This window comes from Amphibalanus amphitrite, unplaced genomic scaffold (assembly GCF_019059575.1).
Source record: "Amphibalanus amphitrite isolate SeventyFive unplaced genomic scaffold, NRLGWU_Aamphi_draft 000239F_arrow, whole genome shotgun sequence".
In the NCBI taxonomy this organism is placed as follows: domain Eukaryota; kingdom Metazoa; phylum Arthropoda; class Thecostraca; order Balanomorpha; family Balanidae; genus Amphibalanus; species Amphibalanus amphitrite.
The window spans coordinates 571,444-596,666 of NW_024881734.1; the positions used below are offsets into that span (position 1 = coordinate 571,444).

General features: G+C 48.6%; 1 protein-coding gene across 4 annotated transcripts; it reads left to right on the forward strand.

The window, feature by feature from the left end:
* The first annotated feature begins 108 nt into the window (after nucleotides 1-108).
* On the forward strand, nucleotides 109-25,083 carry LOC122386076 (cell division cycle protein 123 homolog). 4 transcript variants are annotated; one of them, XM_043374873.1, is made up of 11 exons: nucleotides 109-158; nucleotides 7,140-7,148; nucleotides 7,180-7,322; nucleotides 7,638-7,791; nucleotides 8,177-8,386; nucleotides 8,698-8,812; nucleotides 9,292-9,414; nucleotides 9,644-9,767; nucleotides 10,100-10,298; nucleotides 10,917-11,027; nucleotides 24,794-25,083. In XM_043374873.1, exons 3-10 carry the CDS (start codon nucleotides 7,234-7,236, stop codon nucleotides 10,965-10,967), a joined length of 1,065 nt encoding a protein of 354 aa, XP_043230808.1. In that variant the 5' UTR covers nucleotides 109-158; nucleotides 7,140-7,148; nucleotides 7,180-7,233; the 3' UTR covers nucleotides 10,968-11,027; nucleotides 24,794-25,083. The 4 variants fall into 4 exon arrangements, with proteins under 4 accessions (XP_043230808.1, XP_043230807.1, XP_043230809.1 ...); XM_043374872.1 differs by having other exon boundaries at nucleotides 131-178; nucleotides 7,140-7,322; XM_043374874.1 differs by having other exon boundaries at nucleotides 135-170; nucleotides 7,140-7,322.
* Nucleotides 25,084-25,223: the final 140 nt, after the last annotated feature.

The following is a 25,223-nucleotide window of genomic DNA, read 5'->3' on the forward strand; positions in this document are numbered from 1 at the left end:
ATGCCAGTTGCATAGCAACCACATGCTGAGAGCGCAATTGAATCGGCTGTTGCTAGGTGACGCGCTTTGTACATGCTCTTCTTGAACAGATGTGAGCTGTTTTCTGCAAGGATCTCGAGCCATGTGGCTGATGGGGCTGATGATAGCCTTGGGCTGATGTAAACTTGGATGTAAATTTGTAATCATATCAATATCCTGTCGCATGTAAATTGCGGAGTTTGGAGTTATGTTATTGGGCTTTTTGAGGACATTGATATCTTTAGTATATATTATAGTTATTTTAATGATTTTGATTGTATTTTTTTTGGATTGACAGAGTTATAGAGCCAGAACTCGGCGCTGGCTTTGTGCGTGGCTTGTTGAGCTGTGCCTGTGTGACTGTTATTCCAAGTGTGAATAACATGTTTTGAGGCTAGTGGTGCGTTCGGAGAGCATGGAATATTCTGATTCACCGTTCCCGGGAATATTTCCCGTGCCATGTTCGTAGGCTTATCCCAGTCTGCAAAACATGGCAGGGAGCTTGACAAGATTTTCGGGGCAGACAAAATCCTGCCCCGAATCAGAATGCTGAGTCCAGGGGCAGCCCAATTCCTGCCCCTAATGATGCAAATGATGTAACGATATAATGATGTAGGAAGCAGTGAGAAGCTGAGAAAATCACTTCTGTGTCAATTTTTTAACTTCTGCACCAGATTTTCCTGTTTCTGCCCCAATCTTCCTGAAACCTGCCCCTATTTCTGCCCCAACCTGTGGTGTCTGCCCCGACGAGATCTCGTCGAAGCCTGCCACGTTTTGCAGACTGGGGCTTATCTCTGAATGGCCAATCTCCGGCAAATGGGAATATTCCGTGCGTATGGAATATTCCACGGATTCCATGTGGAATGTGCCACTCCAAATGTACCATAGCTTTACCAGCATAAAAGTGACCCATTGTGAATATGCATTGGCTTCTAGCCCTGACTTTTGCCAGCAATGTGAAACAAATAACAGTTGCTCTGAAAAATGAAGTCATCCGGACTGACCAACGCCTGATGGCTGCAAAAGTTTTCACATTGCTGGTCATTTTTTCCACATGGCTGGTTAAACTTGTGACTTGTGAGAGGCCATAGACATAAGAATACGAGCAGTTAACTGTTTTGGCTGGTGAAAAATGTGCACATTCATTTTTGTTATAGGTGCACACTAAATCATCCTATTTCTGAGCAAAGTTGCACAATGCACATGGTAGTGTTCCTACAGCTAACAGCAGTGCTGGAAATGAGGCCGCTTTCTGGTCCCGGCGTTTTATTCTCCTCGCGGGTTAATCCCGTCCAGCGTTTAGCCTTTCGGGACCCACTCAGGGTCGTGGTTGTTTTCGCCGCTCGCCCTAGTCGAGATGCAAAGTTAATAGTCACACGAAGCTTATTTAGGGCCAGCCAAACCAGTCTAGTCTGGAGTTACTGTTAAATGTATGCATATAGATGAAAGTAAAAGGTTTTGTAGAATCGATTAATTTCGAAGTCGTACAGGGTGATTCAGAAAAGTGTCCCACATTTGTTTTCTGAATTACTTAAAAACTTGGTAACGCAGACACATGTTTATTGCATCAAAAGAAGCAGCATTTCATGGAGATTTGTTTGGAAGCAGCCAGCATGGCATAACGTGACAGGTGCAGTCAGTGGAGCACGTGCTCCAGATGGCGTCCATTTCGCGACAGGCACAGATCAGCCCTGTGCTTGACTTCTGCTACCACTCGGGCGCAGGTGGCAAGAGGAATCCCGCGGACTTCACGCCCGATGGCAGCCTTTAGATCTGAGAGGTTTTGGGGGCTGCCTTGGTAGACGCGGCTCTTCAGATACCCCCAGAGGTAGAAGTCGAGCGGCGTTAGATCCGGGGAGTGCGCCGGCCAGGGGTGCGCCGTTTTCCGGCTGATCACGCGGGCACAGAAGTGCGTCTCCAGCCACTCGAGGGCGATGTTGGAGGTGTGAGGCGTCGCACCGTCCTGCTGGAACCAGAAGAAGTTTAGCTGTGTCTGGTGTTGAGCTTGTAAGCGTTTCCAGAAGCGATTGAGCGTTGTTGTGTAGGTACCGCTCTTTGGTGATGGTGGCTGTCGATCCGTCTTGGTTCTGGAACCAAATGGGTCCGATGATGCCTTTGGCGCTGAAAGCGCACCACGCCGTGACCTTTTGGCTGTGGAGTGGCTTTTCCATCACGATATCAGGTCGCTCAGCGGCCCAAATCCTGCAGTTCTGGGTGTTCACGTAGCCATCAAGGTGAAAGTGCGCTTCATCACTGAACCAAATGTTCTCCAGAAAGGCTGGATCGGATGTGCACTTTTCAGAAAACCATCTGGCAAAGCTAGACCGCTGCTCTTGATCGCTTGATGTCAACTTGTGATGAATAGTAACTTTATAGGGCGTAAGTCCAAGGTCCTTTCTAGCGATTCGCCACACAGAGCTGTAGCTACCGTTGACCTCTTGTGCGAGCTTTCGCAGTGATTTTGAGGGGTCGTCGTTGATAGCCGCCTTGACTTTTGCGATGAATTCTGAAGTTCTAGCAGAAGACTTTCTTCCACTCCGACCCTTGTTTAGGTTTCCGACCGATCCCTCTCTCAGGAGCTGTTCACAGAGTCGAAGTATTGTCTTTCTATCTGGAGTTTTCCTTGTTTGAAAATGGGCCCGAAATTTCCGTTGCGTTAAGACGATTGATTTGGTCTCCCAGTAAAACTGCACGACCTTTGCTTTTTGTTCCTTACTCAAAGGTGACATGATTAACAGTGTTCTCACCTACTTCAAATAAATTTGTACTTGATGTACTTGATGTACTTGATGTACTTGATGTTCAGGTAAAGAGGACTAATAAGCCCTGTTGGTCCTGCTCTTGACTTTATAAGTGAACCCAACTGGTCCACTCTCGTGCCATAACTTTACTGGCTTGTAGTTGAGTACAGTGAGCTGTTTGTTTGAATTTCGTCAAACCTATTCTTAAATTGGTGTACATTTTGAGAGTCTACCAAGGATTGTGACAGGGCATTCCAACTGTTGACCGTCCTGCTTGAGAAAAAGTGCTGTCTGGTTGCTAGTCTTGCCCTTGGTTTCTTCACTTTATGACTATGGCCGCGGGTTCGTGTATCTGTAGTCATCTGGAAGAAGTGTTCGACTCTCACCCGTTCCATTCCTTTCATAATTTTGAACACCTGTATCATATCCCCCCGGTACCGCCGATGACTCAATGACGGAATATTTAGCGCACGCAGTCTTTCTTCATACGACAGATGTTTCACCTCAGTAACCAGGCGGGTTGCCCTTCTTTGCACTTTCTCTATTTTTGCTTTGTCGGTTTCATATATAGGGCCCCAGATCACATTTCCGTATTCTAGGAGCGGCCGCACCAATGTTTTATATAGTGGCAAAATCATTGTTTTATTTCTGGCTGAAAATGCCTTTTTTATCAACCCCAGAACTTGATTGGCCTTCTTCGCCACTTTTGCGGTGTGAGAGTGAAATTTCAATTCTTTGTCCATTATAACACCCAGATCCTTTTCTTCTTCCGTAACAGCCATGGCTGATTGTCCTAGCGTATAAGGTTGCAACTCCTTTTGCTTACCAAGATGCATGATTTTACATTTTTTCTCATTGAAATGAAGTTGCCACTTCTCGGACCATTCTTTGACCTTGTTTAAGTCAGCCTGCATTGCATCATGATCGGTGTCAGAGTTAACACGTCGGTATATCTTTGTGTCATCTGCGTAGATCTTCACATTTGAATCTAGTTCTTCTGGTAAGTCATTTATAAACAACACAAAAAGTACCGGACCCAGTACCGAGCCTTGGGGAATCCCACTTAAGATAGTACACCAAGATGATTTCTTATCATTCACCACAACTCGTTGCCTTCTATCAGTCAAAAAATTCTCAATCCACTTCAGTAAATCTCCCTTGATGCCATAAGCTTTGAGTTTGTTGAGCAGTCTCTTATGAGGGACACAATCAAATGCTTTACGAAAATCCATGTAGGCTACGTCGACTGCTACTCCTTCATCCAACAATAGTGTCCATTCTTCCAAAGTTTCCATAAGCTGTGTTGTACATGACCTCCCTGGGACAAAGCCATGTTGGTTGTCACAAAACAAATTATTAATCATCATGTGGTCTATGATATTACTTTTCACGAATCCCTCTAGGATCTTGCAGGGGACCGATGTCAGACTAATCGGTCGATAATTACTTGGAGCACTTTTGTCTCCACCTTTATGAATGGCTGTAACATGTCCAATTTTCCAGGCCTTTGGCACTCTACCCGATGCTAGCGACTTGTTATAGATAATGGTAAGGGGTACAGCGATTTCATCAGCAGTTTCTTTTAAGAACCTTGGGTGAAGTCCGTCAGGTCCCGAGGACTTTGTTATATCAAGTTGCTGAAGTTTGATTTTTACTTGTTCCTGAGTCACATTGAAAGAGCATAGCTCCTCTTGGGTTCTTGTTTCCAGTTCTGGAACAAAAGTACAGTCTTCTGCTGTAAACACAGTTCCAAAATAGTTATTGAGTACTTCTGCCTTGTCCTCATCTTCTACTGCTCTTTTGCCATCTGGGGTGAGTATATCTCCAATGGGTATTCTCGCCTTTACCCTCGACTTCACGTATTTCCAGAAAGTTTTCACATCACTCTTTATATTCTTGGCTATACCCTCTTCAAAGCGCCTGCGTAGTTTCCTGGTTTCCTTTCTTAATTTGTTACTGATTCTAGAATATCTAGCACCATCAATGTCATTATTACTTGCCTTCCACTTCAGCCACAAACGAAACTTTTGAGACCTGAGCCTCAGTACTTCATTATTCATGTACAGTTGATTGGGCTTTTCTTTTGTCCTCTGCCTTGGAATGGTGTCTTGGATGATAGCAGTCATCGTGTTGTTGAAGAAGTCACAAGCATGATCTGCTGACATTTCTTCCATCTGCTCTTCCCAAGCAATATTCATGATTTTTCCCTAGCCATGTCATAACGTCCTTTGTGGAAATTGAGTCTGCATTCTTTGGTTCTCTTTGTAAACAAGTGATTCACTTTAAACTTGATGCAACAATGATCACTTTTCCCCAAACCAGGACAATAATCCAAGCAGCTTACTGTGTCCTCCTCTGTTGTTATTATCAGATCTAATATGCTTGGGTCATTTCCGACTCTATATCGTGTTGGTTCCTTCACATGTTGTATCATGAAATTGTCTTCCATGCAATCAAGAAGGTCTTGTGAAAGACTTGTAGCACCAGGTAAAACTGCAGATGCTTCCCAATCTATTTTTCCGATATTTATATCGCCCATGATCACAACCTGACTGAACGTCGTTGCTGATGCAGCCTCCTTCAGCAACTCAAACAATGCCTGTGAATTTTGGTAGGATGAGTTGGGGCTACGATATACACAGCCCAATAACACATTGCGTTGCTTAGCAGTGCTAACACTGATCCAAAGCTGCTCAGCAAAAGCTGTCTTCATTTTCATCTCTGTTATGTGAAGACTTTTAGCAATATACATTAGAATTCCTCTCTTCCCACTGCTGCCAAGATTATCTGCTTCAAATTCGAAGTTAGAAATCATGAAGTATCCGCTGATATTCAACAAACTTTCAAACATTGGTTGAAATTGAGCCTTCGGGATGGCTTCAGTAATAACAACTATATCAACACTTTCCTGATTGAGCAGTGAACATAACTCGTCTTTTTTTGTTAGGGAATTGATCAGCATTTGTATACAATACTTGCAATGCCCTACTCAGCATCTTAGAACTGCTAGCATCTTGACAGTCAGCCCCATTGTACTCTCTGGTTGCTAGTCAATTTCTGTTTGTTCGCTGTCTGGGGACGACCTTCCCTCTGTGTCCTGTGAATCACCACATCATCACCCTTCTGCCTTCTCTCCTTGAGCTCTTCCCTCAGCTTGCATTGATTTACATTGCACGTGCTTACTTTCACAGCAAACAAAACTTGTTTTTGTCGTACCATGCGCTTTGAATTTGAAAAGGAAATTTGGGACACTTTTTTGAATCATCCATATTCAGAGGCCCCAAATAAACTTCGTGCGACTATCAACTTTGCATCTCGAATGGGCCGAGCGGCGAAAACAACCGCGGCTCTGAGAGGGTCCCGAAAGGCTAAGCGCTAGACGGGGCGAACTCACCCGGAGAATAAAACGCCGGGACCAAGGCGCCGGGACCAGAAAGCGGCCTCATTTCCAGCACTGTCCTACAGCCCAACCATTACTGTTATTTCTGGATGCCATGAACATAGTTAGGTCAGGCTGGGCTCTGGCTAACTCTGTTGTGTCTCTCATTACTGTCTTGGCTGGATAGAGCCATATATTTATATGCTATGCTAATAATACAAAACCTGCTATAGTTCGTTTTTTTCAAAAGGACTCTGGCTCCAAGTATGTTTTTCGAAAAAGCACGCGTTTTAGCGAGCAAAACGAGCAAAAACTGAACTTGAGAAACTCGAACGTCGCCTTATTTTAACATGTGAATTATTCCCGATAATTTCCATCCGTGCGTTTTGGAGCCAGATATGAATTGAGAACAGTGGTGACGTCATGCTGTTGAACTTTTTTTGCAATGAAGCGTATAACTATCATGGACGAAACCGCTTACTCGATGATAACCTCGGCAACAGTGAAAAACGAAGTTTTTCCCAAATTCGTCGAAACCCTGTCCCATCGTACGGACATTGATTGCCCGCTGCCACCAGTGACGTCATCATAGTATACTAATTTTTCAAGACACAATTTCCAGGTACTTACCGTGCACAATTTGAAATCGAATATTTTTTCGGTAAGAAATTCTTGGCCAGACGCTGAAGCTGCTAAAACTCACGTGAGAGCTTCGATAAGGAACTTGGAGCCAGCGTCCTTAAAAAAAAAAACGAACTATAGCACCCTAGGGCTTGGGCAAGGCTATATAACCCGGCTTGGGCCCTGGGGCCAGCTCCCTACACACAAAATCACACTTGCTGAGATCCTGCTTGCAGTCTGCTCTAAAAAATGGATCGATATTGCCATGCTTGGCTATCTTTCCTTACAAAAGTTAGGCCCAGGGACTCAGGGTCCACTCGGTCCAGTGTCTTTTTTGATGACTGATTAGATAGTGTACCTATATTGTGCCTTTTTTACAGATCTATGTGACTATTCAGACAATACAATACAATACAATACACTATTCAGACTTGGTAAAGGCCAAAATAATTGTTTGCTAATGATCTGACCAGAATGATGGAGTTCACAAGAAAAGTGTCTGATGTTCTGGCATGCTCCTTCAGCAGCTGGTACCCGCTTTTTGAAAAAGTCACCACCAAAAGGTAAGAGATCAGACAGTGTCCTCACATATTATTGCCTGTGTGTGTTTTTTGCAGCATCAAGCATGTGTTGAAAAATGTCAGTAGAGGTGGCCATGGGGTTACCCAACTGAGGAGATTTCATGCTCCTTTGCTGTGTTCCCCCTTCACTCAGTGTGCAGGCTCCATTGCCAGCTGAGTTGGCTGTTGGCTAGTGGAGCTGAGGCAATGTCACACAGTCCATCTGCTCTCAGTGTGTGCATATCGTTGCATTCCACATTGTCAAGGTGGAGGTGGCTGAGTTGATGTCACATTCCTTTGCTGTTCTCCTCCACTCAGTGTGTGGGTCCCGGTGCCGGCCGAAGTGGCCGCCTATATCCGGAGCGGCGGTACGGTGGTCTCCAGCGAGGCGACGACGGCCGACACCAACACGGATGACGAGGAGGACTCGGTCGACTGGGAGGCCGCCGAGGAGGGCGCCGACGAACTGCAGGTGGGCACGGGATGGAAAGGTGGTCCCAGGAAGGGCGCCGACGAACTGTAATTTATACCTAGGTGGGCACAAGGCTGGGAGGAGGTGGGCTCGGGAGGGGAGGAGATTGGCACAGGAGGGAATCTGCCCCGGCGGGAGGGGGATGATGGATTGAGTCATGGGGACTTAAAAGATGAACGGTCTACACAAATTGATGCTGGTCTGTCAGGTAGCCCTTTATTGTTTTGATGTGCTTGCTGCAATTATACAAAACTTATCATTTGTGACCAACGCAATCGCTAGTCAGCGTTAAGCTTACATTTGATCATGTTTCCCTGTGTTGTTTCAATACCCCTATATGAAAATCACAATTCTAATTACCCACCGCCACTCCTCCGACCGTCAGCGCCCTGAGTTCGCGCCGTTCGACGCCGAGCTGCGCGCGGCCGTGGCGGCCGTGGGCGGCGCGGCGTTCGTCAAGCTCAACTGGTCGGCGCCGGCCGACGTACGCTGGCTGTCGGTGGGCCGTGCGCTGCGCTGTCAGAGTCCAGAGGACGTGCACCTGCTGCTGCGCAGCTCTGGCCGACTGCAGCGCGACCTGTGCACGCCGTTTGAGGTGAGGGGATTGCTTCCAAGTCCAGAGTGCATGCTGTGTTGTGTATTTCTGGAATGTAAATCGGTTGGGATGGGGCAGTCATGGTTAGACCTGGGAATGCGACATTCGACAGGTGATGACAGCGGAGAAGTGAAAGGTGATTTAATGGGCAGCGACGACTAACCATTGTGTGATCGTGCTGCTGGTTCGAGATAATCTCAGTGGCATGCTAATTCCACGCACGAGCTGCTCAGTGACGTTTCCTGCCCTCGCTCCCTACTGACCGTCTCTCTCTATCTCTCTCTCTCTCTCGTCATGTTACCCCTGTGCAGGGCTGTGCGGACGCCGGCGCCGCCTCTGCCGACCTGCACCTGGTGGTGCGCCGCTGGGAGGACATCAACCCCGCCGCAGAGTTCCGCTGCTTCGTCGTCGAGGGACACCTCATCGGTATGTACTGAACCCGACAGACGGTAGCCTGAACTGTGATACCTTATTGGCGTCAGTGATTAACGTCTGACAGCTAAGCGGTTTGAGCATATGAATTTATTGTTTCTTAATACGTATCGGCATTTTAAGGGCGAAATTTTCAGACTTAAGGCCCGGCTACACTATGCGTTTTCTGCGTGCGTTTTTTTTGCGAGTTTGCGTGTTTTGCGTAATATCGTTCTAAAAAAAAGTGATTATTAATAAAACTTCTTAAATAGTTATATAAAACTTAATAGAACGTTTACATTAATTACAAGTTTATATGAAAAACATATAACAAAAACGTAATGTCGTTTTTTTCTAGAACGATATTCCGCAAATCACGCAAACTCGCAAAAAACGCACGCGGAAAGCGCATAGTCTAGCCAGGCCTTTACCCTTATGTTGCTGCATTACTTTTGCGAACATAAAACGTTATATGTTTGTTGTCGTTGTTTCAGCGATATCACAGCGTGAAATCAGTCAGTATTTCCCGCACTTGGAGCGGGACTCGTCCAGCATCATCACAGACATCACCAGCTTTTTCAAAGAGAAAATCCAGGCCAAGTTCCCCCTGCAGAACTGTGAGTACCTTCGTGTGACATAATATGTATTTTTATTTGGCTATTTTTCACCTTAGTATTAACAAATTTTGAGAGTCCCTGGCCCCTGAAGAACTAATGATTTACCTATCACTGTTGATACCAACTTTATGCATTATCTTGTTGTTTACCCAGCTGCTGCATGCCTTATATATCCACGTACTAATTTAGCGGACGTTGTCGCGCCACTCCCTCCGTTTCTCCGTTCCAGACGTGTTTGATGTGTACCGGTCGACGAAGGACCACGTGCGACTGGTGGACTTTAGCCCTCTGGCGCCGCCCACCGACCCGGCCCTCTTCACGTGGGGCCAGCTCACCGGAAAACACTGCCTCAGGTATGGTCTGACACCAATCGGAACGAGAAAGACACACACAATTAGTGTATTTGTGTTCGTGAATAGTTCCTGCTGCCCGGTGCGGAGTGTTACGTCACGAAGCGCAGAGTTCGAGCGGTTGTTTGCTGCTACGTTCTCCTATAGTCCAGCAGCCCCAGAGACTGGCCGATCCCGGCGAACACTCACGACAGCTTATTTGTTAGTCTTCCACCCTAACCTAGATGTAACCTTATGTTGCTCGATATGTCCTCTCGAGACGGTGCCAAGAGCAGCTGTGCCTTATCGTGACCTCGCCCTGACCTGGCTGTGATCCTGCCTTTTCACGCGCCCAGGTGCGAGTCCGCCCCGTCGCCGGGCAGTCCGCTGTGCGTGGGCTGTGCGTCGGCCGGTGGCGCGCTGCCCGTGTTCCAGTACATCGCCGGGGCGGACAGCATCCAGCGGGCGCCGTACGCCGACGCCGAGCTGCCCTACGACGTGCACCACCTGGCGGAGAGCGGCGGAACGGCGGCCATTCTGCAACTCCTGCAGAAGGTACGGATCTTCATAACTGCGGGGGGTAGGGGTGAGGGTATTTTACAGCTCCTACGGAAGGTACGGGCATCTGGTGGGGGTCGGATTTACTGTGGCATCACACAGCTCCTACAAGATGTGCGGACATCTGGTCACTGGTGTGTTTGGGGGGGGGGAGGGGAGGAGAGAAGGTACTGCAGCCATCATGCAGCTCGTGCAAAAGGTATGGTGGAGGCTTGTATACAGCCTTAGTGGAGGCCAACCTGCTACAGCCACACAGCATCTGCAGAATTAACCTCGCTCTCGGATTTTGCAACATTTGGTATTTTGCCGCGTTATCTTGCCCTAAGCACTAAGCAGTTTACCTAGAGGGAACATTTGACGGGGCTCTCACGGGGCTTATTTGATACGAAATAAGTTAATTACTGGGTTTTGAAGACTGACGATGACGATTTTTCCATTCTTCTTGTTATTTAGAGTGGGTACTTGATCAGACGCATAGCTCTTGAGTCTTGGCTCGGTTGGTGAGTTCAGTAGTTATGTGCATTGTTTGTTGTGCTAGTCTGCTGGCTGTCATGTGCACTACTGTGGTTCCGGATGACCCACCCACTAACCGCTGCCTGCTCTGCTGTTCGGCAGAGTCAGAACCTGGGCAAGTCCGACCAGAGCACTGATGACGAGGACGGCTGACGGCGCCACCGCGGCTGTACTGTGACAGCTGCTACCGGCTGACGGACCGCGACTGGCGGGGTGAGGCTGACGCCCCCCCCCCCCCCCAACTCTCCGGGGTTGTTGCAGCTGTGACTGAGAATTCTGGCAACAACAGCTCTACGCTTTGGGCGATTGTGGTGCAGGTGATCGGTGCAGTCATGTGACGGTCAATGTGGGATAACACGGGTACTTTAGATTTACTGAAGAATCGTTTTGGTTTGTTGATGTGCTTCATCAGGAGCTTGTTGATTAACCGCAGGTTGTTTGAAAAGACAAACACTATTCGTTAGAATTGTGTTTTTCTATTGAAAAACAACCGGAGCGGTCCTTCTCCGGGCTATGTTTTGCAAGTCTGGCAGCGAATTGGGGCAACTTGGTAACCGCAGGTTGTTTGAAAAGACAAACACTATTCGTTAGAATTGTGTTTTTCTATTGAAAAACAACCGGAGCGGTCCGTCTCCGGGCTATGTTTTGCAAGTAACCGCAGGTTGTTTGAAAAGACAAACACTATTCGTTACAAAATTATATGATACGATTTTGTTTAAACTTTCAGGACTTGTTGAGAAACGACCATAGAACATGTTGTTATGCTTCTTTAAGCTGTGCAAATTCGTTTCTTCTTTTTAACCTCGTTTAAAAAAGAAAAATTTTAACATGGAAAGTCAATGGGAGCGTCTTTGTTGCTTAATAACTTTTTACAGTTGAGATATATTTAAGTGAAAAGTTTATAGGTTATACAACTTTTGATGCTCTTTCCAGTGATATATAGAACGTCATTGCACGTTGTGCCGTTTTCGAGAAATTTAGTAAAAAAGCACGACATTACCGAGATTTGAGCTCACACCTATTATGGCCTTGGCTCAGACAGCATACGAACAGGTGACAGGGATACCTCCCATAGAAGGATGCGACACGAATTTAATGCTAAATATTAGCGGCCGGCCGCCGTGGGGACGTTTTGTACGACTTATATCTCCGCAGTTGCTGGACCGATACACTTGCGGTTTTTTGTATGGGGTAGCGTATACCCTTCTTACAAGTATCTTACTATGGACGATGCATGCGGGTGACCCCCACTGCACGTGACACGTGTAAAACAGAGAGGTGTCACTTTTGTTGTAATGACAATACCACGGTAATTCCTGAGGAGATTCTGCTGAAACTACACAAGGATGTAGGCACACACTGGGCCATGCCTTTCCATGTGCTACGGCTGGGGTGCAACTGCACGTGCGCGCGTGCAGGGTGACGCTTCCAGATCTCCAGAACGGCCGGGCCGATTGAGTTCAAATTTGGTACACCGCTAGAGACCGGTTAGTAGGGTGCCGTGCACAAGTTAGATGGGATCCATTTTGCACGTGCGCACGTGCAGGCTGACGCTTCCATAGCTAAAGACTGGCTGGACCGACTGTGCTCAAATTTGGCATACCACTAGAGACTGGGTAGTAGGGTGCTGTGAACAAGTCAGTTAGTATGTATTTTCATGTGCCACGGATGGGGTGCAGCTGCACGTGCGCACGTGTAGGGGTCGCTTCCAGATCTTGAAAACGGCAGGGCCGATTTAGCTCAAATTTGGTACACCGCGAGAAACCGGCAACTAGGGTGCCGTGCACAACACAATAGGGACCCAGCTTGCACGTGCGCATGTGAAGGGTGCCGCTTCAAGATCTCGAAAACGGCCGGGCCGATTGCACTCAAATTTTGCACACCGCTAGAGTGGTTAGTAGAGTGTCATGTTCGTCAGTTCGTAGCACACCCACTCCGGTCTGCACGTGTGAGGCTCATCCTCTCGTTTGGCGGTAGGTAACCGCAAGCTGTTTCTTCATTAGACAAACACTATTCGTTAGAATTGTGTTTTCTATTGAAAAAACAGCCGGAGCAGTCCTTCACCGGGCTATGTTTTGCATGCTTGGCCGCGAATCGAAATAGAAGACTAGACCAGGAAACAATCAATGAGTTTGCTGCCAAAACACATTAACCTCCGCCCGAGTGGGGCGGGGGCGTTTTTAGCCACACCTATTAGTTTTTTTTTGCGTTTGTTAAGAAAATTACTACGCGCATTGTTATGAAGCTTTGTATGATAGATCAATTTCAGCGGCATGGTTGGACCTCTATGTAGGTACACATTGGCGACAACGGCTGAGCCAATTGCGCTTAAATCTTCATTCATGCGGCTACATACGGAAGAGGTGGCACTGCGGCGCAACATGCTTTCAGGCGTTTGACACTTCTGCGTCATCTAGCGAGTAAATGTTTGGCTAAAATGCCAGACGCATTTACCACACTCGGTAATCGTCTTCAAAAGCTTCAGTTTCGTGCGAGTCATCACTCATCAGTTCGAAAGAGATAGTGGTTTTCCCGGATCCCTCATTACTCCGCCATTCATTTAGGCGGTTTTATACAATAGAGCCGGCATTGCGGCACAGCATACATTCAGGCGTTTGACGCTTCTGCCATCTAGCGAGTAAAAAGGAATGTAATGTGTTTTCGGCTGATAAGATCAGATCCGTTGAAGCATCAATATTAAACTTGATAGTCGGCACAAGTCAATGACTCTGATTTGAATGGTGACGTCGACGGCGACCGTGACGTCACCATTGCGTCAATATTGATTTACCCTCGCCGGCAGAGGGGGCAGCACCCGCCTCCTCCCATATGGTTTTTTCGTGATAGCTCGAATCACGCCGGCGACAAAGTGCTGAAACTTGATATGCGATATGACCTCATTCCACCAACCTCATGACATGAGGGGCTCTGACCTGCCCTTGACCCGAGGTCAAGGGCAGGTCAGGTCAACCTTAGGTTGACCTCAACCAAACAAAAAGTATATCATTCGACGCGCCTTAGCAAGGTAAGCACGATGATGCAGAAATCGCGGCTCTGTGGCCATTTTTGCGAAGTCATTTAGCGAAAACCAAACCCGTATCTTGGGTCAATTGACGTGACCTCAGAGGTCACTAGTTGACATGAGACCTTAACCCTCGCCGGCACAGGGGAGGGGGTTGATGCACCCCCCCCCCAGGGTTTTTCGCGAATAACTCGCGTAAAAAGCGGCCGATCGCGACGAAACTTTCGGTACCCTCGCATTGGTCAATTTTACACCTACCCTTAGAATTTCATGACCCTGACCCAAATGACCTTTGACCTGTGACCTCTTTTCCGAGACCATATTTGGCCGGAATCGCGATTCTGCGTCCTATGTCGGCTCGCATTAGCCGCGCGTTTGCAAGATTTTCGTGGTTTCAAACGTCCAAACATGTGATATGATGTTGCTTCCTAGGGGGTGTCTATTAGGGTGGGTGTCAAGGTCATCTGAAGGTCAGGTCAGGTCACTGACCTTTGGTGACCTCGGTTCACTTTTTCGAGTTTTACATGTTTCTAGACTAGTTTTTGGAGCGGAATTCGAATTTAGCAACCATTTGAAAGTTTACGAAGTAGTTTTGGTGCCTTCGTAACATGTTACGAAGCTGTCAGAGGCGGATGTCAGGTACTACGAATACCCGTCACGACCCCTACCGGTTGACCTGACCTGACCTGACTCAAATTTGGCACACCGCTATAGACCGGCGAATAGGGTGCCGTGCACGTCAGTTTGTAGCACACCAACCCCGGTCTGCACGTGCAATGCTCGTCCTCTCGTTTGGCGGCGGGTAACTCTGTAGTTAGTTTGCCGATTGCGCTGATCCTTGGCATGGATGTAGGCACCCGCCCCGCAATGCCTTTCCATGTGTCACGGTTGGGGTGCCGCTGCACGTGCGCACGGGCAGGGTGACGCTTCCAGATCTCGAGAATGGCTGGGCCGATTGTGATCAAAGTTGGCACACCGTTAGGGCTCGGCGAGTAGGGTGCCGTGCACAAGTCAGATGGGACCCAGTTTGCACGTGCGCACGTGCAGGCTGACGCTTCCATATCTCGAGAACGGGTGGGCCGACTGTGCTCAAATTTCGCATACCGCTAGAGACCGGTTAGTAGGGTGCCGTGCACAAGTCAGTTAGTATATATGTATTTTCATGTGCCACGGTTGGATTGCAACTGCACGTGCGCACGTGCAGGGGTCACTCCCAGATCTTGGAAACGGCTGGTCCGATTCCGATTAAATTTGGTACATCGCTAGAAACCGGCGAATAGAGTGCCGTGCAAAAGTCAATTGGGGCCCAGGCTGCACGTGCGCACGTGCAGGGTGTCGCTTCCAGATCTCGAAAACGGCCGGGTCGATTGCACTCAAATTTGGCACACCGCTATAGACCGGCGAATAGGGTGCCGTGCACGTCAGTCCGTAGCACACCGACTCCGGTCTGCACGTGCAAGGCTCATCCTCTCGTTTGGCGGCGGGCGTTTTTGCTGCGTTTACAAAGGTGCTTGCTCAAACAACCTGCGGTCCCGCGATGCGGAGCCCAGCATCGCAGATGCTGGTAACCGCAGGTTGTTTGAAAAGACAAACACTATTCGTTAGAATTGTGTTTTTCTATTGAAAAACAACCGGAGCGGTCCTTCTCCGGGCTATGTTTTGCAAGTCTGGCCGCGAATTGGGGCAACTTGGGTCAGGCCTAAACTTGTGGCTCGATTTTCGTAAAAATTTCAGTGTATGGGCTCCCGAAGGCGATCTACCTGATGGCACCGGTCGCTACTCGCTTAAAACCTCGTGGCACGTGGCACGTGCGATTCCATTTTCTCCATGTTAAGTCAACGGGGTTTTAGACACTTTTTGCGCGATCGCCAATGGTGGGAAAACGGGCCAAGGAAGAGGTGGTTTTCTTCCCAGCATTTTATGGCAAACACGTTCCGGTACACGCCAGTGTGCGCGGTATACACGTCAGAACTTCGTAACGTGTCTTTGCACGAGGTCAAAGTTGAACTTTTTTCGCTCCCCATGTTAAGTCAATGGGCGTTATTGCAGAGACATTTTCATTTGTTCATTGTACAAAATTATATGATACGATTTTGTTTAAACTTTCAGGACTTGTTGAGAAACGACCATAGAACATGTTGTTATGCTTCTTTAAGCTGTGCAAATTCGTTTCTTCTTTTTAACCTCGTTTAAAAAAGAAAAATTTTAACATGGAAAGTCAATGGGAGCGTCTTTGTTGCTTAATAACTTTTTACAGTTGAGATATATTTAAGTGAAAAGTTTATAGGTTATACAACTTTTGATGCTCTTTCCAGTGATATATAGAACGTCATTGCACGTTGTGCCGTTTTCGAGAAATTTAGTAAAAAAGCACGACATTACCGAGATTTGAGCTCACACCTATTATGGCCTTGGCTCAGACAGCATACGAACAGGTGACAGGGATACCTCCCATAGAAGGATGCGACACGAATTTAATGCTAAATATTAGCGGCCGGCCGCCGTGGGGACGTTTTGTACGACTTATATCTCCGCAGTTGCTGGACCGATACACTTGCGGTTTTTTGTATGGGGTAGCGTATACCCTTCTTACAAGTATCTTACTATGGACGATGCATGCGGGTGACCCCCACTGCACGTGACACGTGTAAAACAGAGAGGTGTCACTTTTGTTGTAATGACAATACCACGGTAATTCCTGAGGAGATTCTGCTGAAACTACACAAGGATGTAGGCACACACTGGGCCATGCCTTTCCATGTGCTACGGCTGGGGTGCAACTGCACGTGCGCGCGTGCAGGGTGACGCTTCCAGATCTCCAGAACGGCCGGGCCGATTGAGTTCAAATTTGGTACACCGCTAGAGACCGGTTAGTAGGGTGCCGTGCACAAGTTAGATGGGATCCATTTTGCACGTGCGCACGTGCAGGCTGACGCTTCCATAGCTAAAGACTGGCTGGACCGACTGTGCTCAAATTTGGCATACCACTAGAGACTGGGTAGTAGGGTGCTGTGAACAAGTCAGTTAGTATGTATTTTCATGTGCCACGGATGGGGTGCAGCTGCACGTGCGCACGTGTAGGGGTCGCTTCCAGATCTTGAAAACGGCAGGGCCGATTTAGCTCAAATTTGGTACACCGCGAGAAACCGGCAACTAGGGTGCCGTGCACAACACAATAGGGACCCAGCTTGCACGTGCGCATGTGAAGGGTGCCGCTTCAAGATCTCGAAAACGGCCGGGCCGATTGCACTCAAATTTTGCACACCGCTAGAGTGGTTAGTAGAGTGTCATGTTCGTCAGTTCGTAGCACACCCACTCCGGTCTGCACGTGTGAGGCTCATCCTCTCGTTTGGCGGTAGGTAACCGCAAGCTGTTTCTTCATTAGACAAACACTATTCGTTAGAATTGTGTTTTCTATTGAAAAAACAGCCGGAGCAGTCCTTCACCGGGCTATGTTTTGCATGCTTGGCCGCGAATCGAAATAGAAGACTAGACCAGGAAACAATCAATGAGTTTGCTGCCAAAACACATTAACCTCCGCCCGAGTGGGGCGGGGGCGTTTTTAGCCACACCTATTAGTTTTTTTTTGCGTTTGTTAAGAAAATTACTACGCGCATTGTTATGAAGCTTTGTATGATAGATCAATTTCAGCGGCATGGTTGGACCTCTATGTAGGTACACATTGGCGACAACGGCTGAGCCAATTGCGCTTAAATCTTCATTCATGCGGCTACATACGGAAGAGGTGGCACTGCGGCGCAACATGCTTTCAGGCGTTTGACACTTCTGCGTCATCTAGCGAGTAAATGTTTGGCTAAAATGCCAGACGCATTTACCACACTCGGTAATCGTCTTCAAAAGCTTCAGTTTCGTGCGAGTCATCACTCATCAGTTCGAAAGAGATAGTGGTTTTCCCGGATCCCTCATTACTCCGCCATTCATTTAGGCGGTTTTATACAATAGAGCCGGCATTGCGGCACAGCATACATTCAGGCGTTTGACGCTTCTGCCATCTAGCGAGTAAAAAGGAATGTAATGTGTTTTCGGCTGATAAGATCAGATCCGTTGAAGCATCAATATTAAACTTGATAGTCGGCACAAGTCAATGACTCTGATTTGAATGGTGACGTCGACGGCGACCGTGACGTCACCATTGCGTCAATATTGATTTACCCTCGCCGGCAGAGGGGGCAGCACCCGCCTCCTCCCATATGGTTTTTTCGTGATAGCTCGAATCACGCCGGCGACAAAGTGCTGAAACTTGATATGCGATATGACCTCATTCCACCAACCTCATGACATGAGGGGCTCTGACCTGCCCTTGACCCGAGGTCAAGGGCAGGTCAGGTCAACCTTAGGTTGACCTCAACCAAACAAAAAGTATATCATTCGACGCGCCTTAGCAAGGTAAGCACGATGATGCAGAAATCGCGGCTCTGTGGCCATTTTTGCGAAGTCATTTAGCGAAAACCAAACCCGTATCTTGGGTCAATTGACGTGACCTCAGAGGTCACTAGTTGACATGAGACCTTAACCCTCGCCGGCACAGGGGAGGGGGTTGATGCACCCCCCCCCCAGGGTTTTTCGCGAATAACTCGCGTAAAAAGCGGCCGATCGCGACGAAACTTTCGGTACCCTCGCATTGGTCAATTTTACACCTACCCTTAGAATTTCATGACCCTGACCCAAATGACCTTTGACCTGTGACCTCTTTTCCGAGACCATATTTGGCCGGAATCGCGATTCTGCGTCCTATGTCGGCTCGCATTAGCCGCGCGTTTGCAAGATTTTCGTGGTTTCAAACGTCCAAACATGTGATATGATGTTGCTTCCTAGGGGGTGTCTATTAGGGTGGGTGTCAAGGTCATCTGAAGGTCAGGTCAGGTCACTGACCTTTGGTGACCTCGGTTCACTTTTTCGAGTTTTACATGTTTCTAGACTAGTTTTTGGAGCGGAATTCGAATTTAGCAACCATTTGAAAGTTTACGAAGTAGTTTTGGTGCCTTCGTAACATGTTACGAAGCTGTCAGAGGCGGATGTCAGGTACTACGAATACCCGTCACGACCCCTACCGGTTGACCTGACCTGACCTGACTCAAATTTGGCACACCGCTATAGACCGGCGAATAGGGTGCCGTGCACGTCAGTTTGTAGCACACCAACCCCGGTCTGCACGTGCAATGCTCGTCCTCTCGTTTGGCGGCGGGTAACTCTGTAGTTAGTTTGCCGATTGCGCTGATCCTTGGCATGGATGTAGGCACCCGCCCCGCAATGCCTTTCCATGTGTCACGGTTGGGGTGCCGCTGCACGTGCGCACGGGCAGGGTGACGCTTCCAGATCTCGAGAATGGCTGGGCCGATTGTGATCAAAGTTGGCACACCGTTAGGGCTCGGCGAGTAGGGTGCCGTGCACAAGTCAGATGGGACCCAGTTTGCACGTGCGCACGTGCAGGCTGACGCTTCCATATCTCGAGAACGGGTGGGCCGACTGTGCTCAAATTTCGCATACCGCTAGAGACCGGTTAGTAGGGTGCCGTGCACAAGTCAGTTAGTATATATGTATTTTCATGTGCCACGGTTGGATTGCAACTGCACGTGCGCACGTGCAGGGGTCACTCCCAGATCTTGGAAACGGCTGGTCCGATTCCGATTAAATTTGGTACATCGCTAGAAACCGGCGAATAGAGTGCCGTGCAAAAGTCAATTGGGGCCCAGGCTGCACGTGCGCACGTGCAGGGTGTCGCTTCCAGATCTCGAAAACGGCCGGGTCGATTGCACTCAAATTTGGCACACCGCTATAGACCGGCGAATAGGGTGCCGTGCACGTCAGTCCGTAGCACACCGACTCCGGTCTGCACGTGCAAGGCTCATCCTCTCGTTTGGCGGCGGGCGTTTTTGCTGCGTTTACAAAGGTGCTTGCTCAAACAACCTGCGGTCCCGCGATGCGGAGCCCAGCATCGCAGATGCTGGTAACCGCAGGTTGTTTGAAAAGACAAACACTATTCGTTAGAATTGTGTTTTTCTATTGAAAAACAACCGGAGCGGTCCTTCTCCGGGCTATGTTTTGCAAGTCTGGCAGCGAATTGGGGCAACTTGAGCGGGGCCTAGACGAATCGCTCAATCTTCGTAAAAATTTCAGGGTATGGGCTCCCGCAGGCGATCTACCTGATGGCACCGGTCGCTACTCGCTTAAAACCTCGTGGCACGTGGCACGTGCGATTCCATTTTCCCCATGTTAAGTCAACGGGGTTTTGGACACTTTTTGCGCGATCGCCAATGGCGGGAAAACGAGCCAAGGAAGAGGTGGTTTTCTTCCCAGCATTTTATGGCAAACACGATTGGGTACACGCTAGTGTGCGCCGTATACCCCTCAGAACTTCGTAACGTGTCTTTGCACGAGGTCAAAGTTGAACTTTTTTTCGCTCCCCATGTTAAGTCAATGGGCGTTTTTGCAGAGACTTTTTCATTCGCTCATTGTACAAAATTATATGATACGATTTTGTTTAAACTTTCAGGACTTGTTGAGAAAAGACCATAGAACATGTTGTTATGCTTCTTTAAGCTGTGCAAATTCGTTTGTTCTTTTTAGGCTCGTTTAAAAATGAAAAATTTTAACATGGAAAGTGAATGGGAGCGTCTTTGCTGCTTAATAACTTTTTACAGTTGAGATATATTTAAGTGAAAAGTTAATAGGTTATACAACTTTTGATGCTCTTTCCAATGATATACAACTTTATTGCACGTGGTGCCGTTTTTGAGAAATATAGTAAAAAAGCACGACATTACCGAGATTTGAGCTCAGACCTATATCGTTACGGTGTCAGGCGGACACGAGGACAGGTGGCGCCGCCGCCGCCCGCATAGCGGCGGGAATGTGAACTAACCTGTTTACCAGAGGGGTGTTCACGGGCACCGCACACTGCTGCGTGCGCTGTGTGCGGTGCGTCCAGCAGGCGTGGGGGTAGGGGATGGGTAGGCGGTTCTGACGTCACGGCTGCGTGCGGTGGACGGTCCGCTGTGGCCAGTCCCGACCGGCCACAGCGATCGCTGTGTGCGGTGACGGAAGGCTGACGTAGGGACGCAGTGGGCGGAGCTTGGAGGCTGTGTGCGGTCCGACCGCACACAGGGCCCGTGAACAGCCCTCTGATCTATGGTATGGTACCATCGGGGGACCGGCCGCCGTCGGCACCATTTCGGGACTTTGCATCGCAATAAAAGGCTTATTTACAATTGAAAATGGACTAGCGAGAGTCGTTATGGAATCAGAATTTGATGCTCTACAAAACTAGGCTATTTTCATTGTGATGGCATCACAGACTACACCGCTAAACCCAATAAAGCAGATTTATGTCGCGTCATCGATGATTACATATAATGTTTCTTTGATATATATGTAGTCGGGTCTTTCAGCTGCGTCCCTCCCCTCCCTCGCCGCGCCGGCGGGTCGGCCATCCGCGGCTTGCCGCCCGCCGGCTGCTGGCCGGTCAGCTGGCCGGTCAGCTGGTCGCCCGCGGCTGTCGGTGCAGTGCGGGATGCCTACTTGCGGGGGGCCGTCGTGGCGGCGGCCCGGGTGGACTGGGCGAGCAGTGAGTTGGGGAGCGCTGCGCTGTCGGTGCTCTAGTTTGTATTGCGTTCGCATGATACGGCTTGAGCCAATACAGAGTGAACTGATTGAGCTGAGCAAGTCTTTATATACATTGAAAAGTAAAGCACTTTTTACTGCATCTACGGTGAGATGCTAGATAAAATTTATGGTCTAATGGTACCCATTACTTAACAATTAAGTGAATCATTTCGTCGCTAAACTCTCGTAAATTCGTATGTCCGCCTCACTATGGAGTTTGGACCGTAACGTATGGCCTTTGCTCAGACAGTATACGAACAGGTGACGGGGATACCTCCCATAGAAGGATGCGACACGATTTTACTGCTAAATAGCGGCCGGCCGCCGTGGGGACGTTTTTGTACGACTTATATCTCGGCAACCACTGGGCTGATACACGTGTGGTTTTTTGTGTGGGGTAGCTTTTTCCCTTCTTTCACATAGTGTGCTACTCTCGATGCATATGGGTGACCCCTAACGCACGTTCCACATGCAAAGCCAAGAGGTGCCTGTTTTGTAATAAGCGCAATAGCTCGCGATAATTACTGGGCCGATTGCGCTAAAACTTGGCATGGAGGTAGACACTTTCCAGGCGATGCATTTCCATGTGTCTTGGTAGGGGTGCAACTGCACGTGCGCACGTGCAGGGTGACGCTTCCAGATCTCGAGAACGGCTGGACCGATTGTGTTCAAATTTGGCATAACGCTTGATACCGATCAGTAGGTTGCAGTCATTTAGTATGTATTTCCATGTGCCACGATTGGGGTGCAACTGCACGTGCGCACGTGCAGGGTGACGCTTCCAGATCTCGAGAACGGCCGGGCCGATTGAGTTCAAATTTGGTACACCGCTAGAGACCGATTAGTAGGGTGCCGACTGCCGTGCGCAAGTCAGTTTGGACCCATCTTGCACGTGCGCACGTGCAGGGTGACGCTTCCAGATCTCAAGAACGGCTGGACGGATTGCACTCAAATTCGGCAAACATCTAGAGATCGATCAGTAGGGTGCCGTGCACAAGTCAGTTAGTATGTATTTCCATGTGTCACGGTTGAGATGCAACTGCACGTGCGCACGAGGAGGGGTCGTTTCAAGATCTTGAAAACGGCTGGGCCGATTGAGCTCGAATTTGGTACACCGCTAGAGACCGGCGAATAGGGTCCCATGCACAATGCAATTGGACACAGCTTGCACGTGCGCACGTGCAGGGTGACGCTTCCAGATCTCGAAAATGGCCGAGCCGATTACACTCAAATTTGGCACACCGCTATAGATCAGCGAGTAGGGTGCCGTGCACGTCAGTTTGTAGCACACCGACTCCGGTCTGCACGTGCAAGGCTCATCCTCTTGTTTGGCGGCGGGCGTTTTGGCTGCGTTTACAAAGGTGCTTGCTCAAACTAACCGCAGGTTGTTTGAAAAGACAAACACTATTCGTTAGAATTGTGTTTTTCTATTGAAAAACAACCGGAGCAGTCGTTCTCCGGGCTATGTTTTCCATACTTGGCAGCGAATCAGTACAACTTGATTCCAGCCAAAACTTCTGCAACGATTTTCGTAAAAATCTCAGGGTATAGACTTTCGCAGGCGATCTAGCTGATGGCACCGGTCGCTACTCGCTCAGAATTCTTTTGCGCGTGGCGCGTGCGTTTGAATTTTCGCCCATGTTAAGTCAATGGCGGTTTGGGGCACTTTTTGCGCCATCGGGAATGGCGGACAAACGAGCCAAGAAAGGGGTGGTTTTCATCCCAGCATTTTATGGCAAACACGTTCCGGTACACGCCAGTGTGCGCCGTATACCCGTCAGAATCTCGGAACGTTTCTTTGCACGAGGTCAAAGTTGGAATTTTGCTGTGTCCCATGTTAAGTGAATGGACAATTTTGCAGAGATATTTTCATTCGCACATTGTAAAAAATTATGTGTCACGATTTCGTCCAAACATTCAAGAGTTGTTGAAGAAGGAGCATAGTATATGCTGTTGTGTTTCGTTAAGCTGTGCAAAATCGTTTTTTCTTTAAAAGCCTGTTTAAAAATGACAATTTTTAACATGGAAGGTCAATGGGAGCGTCTTTGTTGCTTAATAAGTTTTTACGTTGCACGTATATAAAAGTGAAAAGTTAATAGAATATACAACTTTCGATGCTCTTTCCCACGATGTATAGAAAGTCACTGCACGGTGTGCCGTTTTCAAGAAAAGTTGTAAAAAAGCAGGGCTCGACTGTGACTTGAACCCAACCACATTAGAGTATACGAACAGGTGACGGGGATACCTCCCGTGTGCGGACGCGACACTGATTATTGCTGAATATTAGTAGTCGGCCGCCGTGGGGGCGCCTTTGCAAAGCTTATATCTCCACAACTGCTTGACCGATTCACTCGCTGTCTTTTGTGTGGGATAGATTCTTCCTTTCTCGCACGTAGTGTGCTACTCTCGATGCGTATGGGTGACCCCTAATGCACGTGCCATGTGCAAAACGAAGAGGTGTCAGTTCGGTAGTAAGTCTAATAACTCTGCAGTTAGTTTGATGATTGCGCTGATACTTGGCATGGATGTAGGCAACCGCCGGGCAATACATTTCCATGTGTCACGGTTGGGGTGCAGCTGCACGTGCGCACGGGCAGGGTGACGATTCCAGATCTCGAGAACGGCTGGGCCGATTGTGATCAAAGTTGGCACACCGTTAGGGATCGGCGAGTAGGGTGCCGTGCACAAGTCAGATGGGACCCATTTTGCACGCGCGCACGTGCAGGCTGACGCTTCCAGATCTCAAGAACGGCTGGGCCGGCTGTGCCTCAAATTTGGCATACCGCTTGATACCGATCAGTAGGGCGCCGTGCACCAGTCATTTAGTATGTATTTCCATGCGCCACGATTGGGGTGCAACTGCACGTGCGCACGTGCAGGGTGACGCTTCCAGATCTCGAGAACGGGTGGGCCTATTGTGCTCAGATTTGGCACACCGCTAGAGACCGGCGAATAGAGTGCCGTGCACAAGTCAATTGGGACCCAGGTTGCACGTGCGCACGTGCAGGGTGTCGCTTCCAGATCTCGAAAACGGCTGAGTCGATTGCACTCAAATTTGGCACACCGCTAGAGACCGGTTAGTAGAGTGCAGTGCACGTCAGTTTGTAGCACACCCACTCCGGTTTGCACGTGCAAGGCTCATCCTCTCGTTTGGCGGCGGGCGTTTTTGCGGCGTTACAGAGGTGCTTGCTCAAACAACCTGCGGTCCCGCGATGCGGAGCCCAGCATCGCAGATGCTGGTAATTACTGGTTTGTCAATGTGTTGTGACTGATCGCTGACCCGATGCGGTGTGTAACAGTGTCTAACGTGTTTCTGCGTTTGTTCCGGCTGTAGGTGGAGGCAGTCTTGCGGTTGTAGCGATCATCCACAGCTACTGCGTCCGGATCTCAAGGTGACTTATTTTGCCATCACACGTGCGATCTCCTCACCCCAGCCGCAAGCGAGATATTGGTGCTGCCCATCGGCCAAACCCGACACCTGCTGGCTTGATAGTATCGTTAATATTGGAACGTTCAGACGTGTTGCACGTTTTGTTGACTATGTAACCTGGGATCAGGAACATCAATAACAGCGTAACGCATTTCATGGCCGGAGACTGAGTCAATACAACGTTGGTGCTATCATTTTCGCTTTACCAAGGAGTGTTGTCTCGCACCACACACTTTTTGCAAAATAAATAACAGACAATTTTAGATTGAGACATTCGTCACGACAGAGTGCTAAAAACGAGCAAAACAAGCAGATGAATGCTCAGCTGAAGCGC